Below are 5,884 nucleotides of genomic sequence, written 5' to 3' on the forward strand. Positions count from 1 at the left end.
TCATCCCCTCTCTCTCTCTCTCTAACCCCTTCCTGTCACTCCACAGCTGGCATTATTGATTAAAAGCAATAAATAAATATTTGAATAAAATCACTGTTATTTCCTCACATTCTGTTAAAATTTAAACAAAAATTCTTACATGGAGCTTAAACATCCATTAAAGCTTCTGTTCCACTAAAGAGACAAAAGAGAGACAGGTCTGATGAGAAGACCTTCCTCAAATTATCACGTTAAATAAACAAATATTTCCATCATATCTTCTACATTGTTTTTATTCTTTTGAGACTCAGTGTGTCCAAATCCTAATATTGAGATAAGTGGATAGCAATGTGCATTAATTCACATTTTCTTTCAATTTACATTTGTGCTAAATGGATGAAAATTAAACAACTGAGAGCCATTTAAAAAAAAAAAAGGATAGTAAATAAAAAAGCTACACAGCTGAATAAACAGGGTGAATTGAATGTTGGGCAGAGCATGGGACAAAGCCAGTCATACAGGCTGACAGAGGCACCTGAGGCTACATAAAAAGAAAGAGACACCATCGGTAGACAATGGAGAGCGGCAGAGCTCTCAGCTAGCTCTCTGTGACCCCATTACTACAGTGGGATGATGTGGGTGAGAACATGCCTGAGTGTGTGTGTGTGTGTGTGTGTGTGTGTGTGTGCGGAAATATTTGGGTCTGTTGTGTAAGGTCAGACAGCTCTGCACTGCGCAACTAGTTACACAATGTGTTCATAACTGCAGTCACTCAACACATCAGCAGTTACGCGTTCCCCAATCCGTTCAAAACCACAACAGCAAAGAATCTCTTCTGCATCTTTTAATCCAGGGAAAAAGGCCGCGCTGCCAACTCTTTTTTCACAGGAGGTTTTATGTTATTGATTCATAGGCGTCCTGTAACAGTAAACCCTCTGTGTACAGACACAAACATGTGTGCCCCTTGGTACTCATTCCTGCACATGACAAGCCGGCTGTGTGTAAATACACTGCTGTCACTGCTGGCCTCTCTGTCTCGGTCAAACAGGGGAATGTAGGGGAATCCCATCATGTCACAGCTCCCCCATTGTTTTATTCCCCATCTGCTGTAGGCATCGAGCTTCCCCTCCCTCCCTCCCTCCCTCCCTCCCTCCCTCTCAGGTGAGGCAGGTAACCAGGAGATGACAGCTCAGGTGACAAGCCCTGGAGGAAAGACGGAGGACGCGGAGATCATCAAAGGAGAGGACAGCGCCTACAGCGTCCGCTTCATCCCTCAGGAAATGGGAGCTCACACCGTTAATGTTAAATACCGGGGCCAACACGTCCCCGGGAGCCCCTTCCAGTTCACCGTGGGGCCCCTGGGAGAGGGAGGGGCCCACAAGGTCCGAGCAGGGGGAACTGGGCTGGACCGAGGAGTGGCAGGGATCCCAGGTACGATTTCTTCTTTTGTCTTCCTCATCTCTTTTCTTCTTTGTTCTTGCTGCCTCGTCCTCTTCTTTCCCTTCGTCATAGTAGACACATTTATATAACTGACATTCACACTGTTTCTTTCCTTCACTCACATATCTCTCTTTTCTTTAATGATACACTCCCTGATTTTATTATTAGTATTATTATTATATTATTATTATTATTAAGTGCCAGAGGCGCCACCCCCCCCCAAATTCCAGATTTTCCGTGCAGTTTAGTATTTATGAGGTGAAACGGTTGTAAAAAAAAGTTAAAATTGAGTTGTCCACATGTTGTAAGGTGGGTTTGTTGTTTTTCAGCTGAGTTCAGTATCTGGACCAGAGAGGCCGGAGCTGGAGGTCTGTCCATTGCTGTGGAGGGACCGAGCAAAGCTGAGATCACCTTTGAAGACAGGAAGGACGGATCCTGTGGAGTCGCCTACGTGGTTCAGGAACCTGGTGAGACTCTAAGAGCAGAATTAAGTTGACAACAATGGTTTTTTCACTTAATTCTGAGTCCTGTACTTAATATTTGTATTTATTGCCTGCGTGTTCGTTGATATGCAGATGACAGTCAGCTCTATATGGCTGTTGATCCTGTTGGTTTGAGCCCCCTGAAATGTGCATTTTCTGATTACCTGGTTCATATTTTAGTAGTTTTGAATTGCGTGCACAATGCCACCACACAGGCATTCAGAGTGGTTTTAAACAACTCTAGAGTCATATATTATATGCAGGAACTGCGTTGCAGAGCTGCTCCTTGTCAGAGGGACCAATGTATCAGAGGATTATTGCAACACAGACCTTTTCTCTTGTAACATAGGAAGTCTCTTACTGAGATAGAGATCATAATCATCACATCAATATCAGAAATGTGCAATGACTAATTGTCTATTAGCATTATCGTATGACTCCTAGTCAACTACGAAAATCTTTAGATGAGGACAGTCCTATTACAAGGAATTAATTAAAGCAAATGCTAGTAAAAACAGATAAAATCAAATGTGAAAAGTAGACGAAAACATAAAATCTAATCTGATCTGAGGTGACACATAAGTAACAAATTAGTGTTGAAGCACGGCCATTTGATGCCTTTAAGTCAGCAGTGAAGAATAAAATACATAAAAGCATTCACAGCTTTGTATGAATCTTAAAGAGACAAAAATGATTGAATTTGAACACGAGAGCAACAAGATTTTGAGTCTTCTTTTTGTCAGACAAAAATGTAGATCCAATAAGTATTATATCAGATTTATCCTCATTCATTTTGAGAGAAACTGACAGACTTGGCATTTGATGTCATTGAGACAGACTGCAGACCGCAAAATGTGTTAGATTGTTGTTGAAAACAATAGCGGGTCCAGTGAGGACCCCTGGGGAACACCACTGAACTCCAGAGGAACAGAAAATGTCTGTTAGAGTAGCAATGATATAAAAAGCCACAATATTCTTGGTTTGCTGTTATCACTTGTCTCCAGGCGACTATGAGGTTTCCATTAAGTTCAACGATGAACACATCCCCGACTCTCCGTTCATCGTCCCCATCGCCACGCTGTCTGACGACGCTCGCCGCCTCACCATCACCAGCCTGCAGGTGAGAACACATCATCTTCATCACGTCAGATAAAACAGTCTCTACCATGCCATCTCAGGTCACTAACATACAGTATAAGAGTCTCTATGTTAACCTGATGTGTCATCTGCTATATTAAAGGTGACATTTGGATTCACTGTGAATAGATTTATTATTAGTGTCTGACGGCTGCTGAGAGAGTATTTCTGTCTTCATACGTGTATAAATGTATCTTCTTGTTTTAACTATAGCTCTGTAAATTTGACCTTTGAAGCTTAACTTCTTATCACCTCATGCAGCATGTTCACATTAATGCAGTCATCAGCAACATTTGTGTCCCTGCCTCCAAGTGACAACACGACCAAAAAATAGCAATTTGATGAAAGATCTTAATTCAGAATGAAAGACAGTAATGTTAGCTTTGATTAACCATTGATCAAGTGCCTATTTAAGACCAATGCAGTTTCAACAACAGAAATACAAAGATATGTTTATTTATAAGAGAACACATGCAGGGTCAGAGGAGGCAGAACAGAGTTTTAACCTGCTGAGACCACAAGAAGGCACCAAAACTGCCATCAGTCACTCATCAGACATCCATTCAAACACTCAGGACAAGATGGTGGCGCTAATGAACAATTTTAAGCATTTCAGTGTAAGCAGCGAAATTTTAAAAAGTTGATAAGAAAACACAAAACATAATAATGGATTAAAAAATAATCCACTGGTGAGATAAAAACAAACAAACCCAAATGAGCGTATGAAGGAATCTCACCCAGAAAATTTGCAAAACAATGAGAAACTAAAATTACATTTTTATCAAAACAAGAAAGCAAAAACTATAGAATATTTCTGATGAACATTAGTTAAACAAAGATAATAAAACAGAATAATGTCTATAAATATATGTACTGACAAAAACATATTAAAATACATATTAGACTGATGCTGCTAATAGACTTGGCATACAGATAATAGTAAAAGACACTAAAAGAGTTTGGCATTGAATAAGCATGTAAGCATGTATTTAAATTTACTTAATCAGTAAATCGCAAATAAATCTTGTAGATAAAACTTTCTTTTCAATGAAAAGGTAAAACATTTATTTATAATAAGTTATTTTACATGTTTGTGTTTGTTTGGTCTTAATTTAAATCTCTCATTTTCTTTATCTGTTCTTCATTAGGAGATGGGTCTGAAAGTTGGCCAGGAGGCCTCCTTTGCTGTACAGCTGAACGGAGCCAGAGGGCTGATCGATGCTAAGATCCACACGCCATCAGGAGCAATAGAGGAGTGTTACATCACTGAGCTGGACAGCGGTAAAACCAATGCTTTAACGTTGCCTTGTGAAAGGATTTTATATAAAAACACAGCAGTATTAAACTGGGTTTGTAAAAAGAAATGAGTGTTAACATTTCACATAGTACCACAGTACCACAAGGCTTGAATTTGGGTCCACTACCTTTCCATTCCCCACTTTAAGTCAATATTATATGTGGGGTTAAACCTTACCTGTGTTAGGATTTTATGTAAAAACAAGTCCTCCTAGGATTTTGTGGGCTTTTTTATGTTTTTAGTAATATTAAATATAAAGTACCACAAGGTTAAATTCTGGGTCCACAATAGTTTTTTTTTTATATATGTCACCTCTACGTTAATAATTAATAATGTGCATCTATATGCAGATGACACCCAACTCTATGTAGCTTTTGATTGCGGTGATTCAAGCCGTCTTTACTGCTGTGAAAATTAAAAGTTTGACATCTACAGGTAAAACAGAATTTCCCTCAACTAAATTGGACAAAATAGAGATCCTAAGTATTGAAGAGAGTCATTATGTCTAGAGTTAACTTCTAGTGCAACAACTCTTTCAAGACACTACACTGCAACAATAAATTCAGCCTTTGCAGAGGCGACTCATAGACCATCAGAACCCTTGATGAGTGTCATTTGTCATCCACGTTTCTACAGACCAACATGCTATCAGATTCATCCCGAGGGAAAATGGAGTTCATTCTATCGATGTTCGTTTCAATGGCAGCCACGTCCCTGGAAGTCCCTTCAAGATCCGAGTGGGAGAACCGGGACAGGTTGGAGATCCTGACATGGTGTCTGCCTTTGGACCAGGACTGGAGGGAGGAACCACTGGTATACATTAATATAAACACCTTAAAACACCTTACTTTTAATTCCTCGATGAAAACATAAAGTAGATATTAATGGGTGTTCGTCATGTGCGTGTCCTCCTTCAGGCGTGCCATCCGAGTTTATTGTGAACACGTGTAACGCCGGCTCAGGAGCTCTGTCTGTGACCATCGACGGACCGTCAAAGGTGAAGATGGACTGTCAGGACTGTCCTGAGGGCTACAAGGTTTCTTACACACCAATGGCTCCTGGAAACTACCTAATCTCCATCAAGTACGGTGGATCCCAGCACATCGTAGGCAGCCCCTTCAAGGCCAAAGTCTCAGGTGGGTTTTTTGAGTATTGTGGTCAGTGCTTGAATTGAACCGGTACTCAACCGGTTACACCAAACCGAGATGATCAAGTATGGTTCACCACTCCAGACAACCCATTTTCTACCTGCAGAGTACAATGGCAAATGCTAAAGTTGCTTCATGACACAGTTTGGAAATGGGTAATAACGGTTGCCACAGAGGACAAAAATGTTTTATGTTTTATGAACCTCAGCGTTCAGCGTCGTTGCTCCCCTACACTTCCACTTAACAATGACAGTTCAGTTTACTGGGGAAGATCTGGAAGGAAAAGGAAATAACAACAAGCTGACAGTTGGAAGATTGGCATCCTATGATAGTGCCACATCAAAAGTCACACCACTTCAGTACCCATTCTAGATGTGTATATATATATATACAGTGGGTAC

At 40.4% G+C, this 5,884-nt stretch overlaps 1 protein-coding gene across 1 annotated transcript in view; it reads left to right on the top strand.

Moving 5' to 3' along the window:
• Positions 1-5,884, top strand: part of LOC118341865 (filamin-C-like) — a 41,245-nt gene that overhangs the window by 31,785 nt on the left and 3,576 nt on the right. The window contains exons 43-48 of the mRNA XM_035680270.1: positions 1,141-1,410; positions 1,749-1,886; positions 2,906-3,021; positions 4,187-4,319; positions 4,972-5,148; positions 5,253-5,471. Of these exons, the coding sequence (XP_035536163.1) occupies positions 1,141-1,410; positions 1,749-1,886; positions 2,906-3,021; positions 4,187-4,319; positions 4,972-5,148; positions 5,253-5,471 (1,053 nt within the window). The remainder of the gene's footprint in view (positions 1-1,140; positions 1,411-1,748; positions 1,887-2,905; positions 3,022-4,186; positions 4,320-4,971; positions 5,149-5,252; positions 5,472-5,884) is intronic.

The sequence above is a fragment of the Morone saxatilis genome, unplaced genomic scaffold (assembly GCF_004916995.1).
Source record: "Morone saxatilis isolate NCDOM2014 unplaced genomic scaffold, NCSU_SB_2.0 Contig10, whole genome shotgun sequence".
Lineage (NCBI taxonomy): Eukaryota > Metazoa > Chordata > Actinopteri > Moronidae > Morone > Morone saxatilis.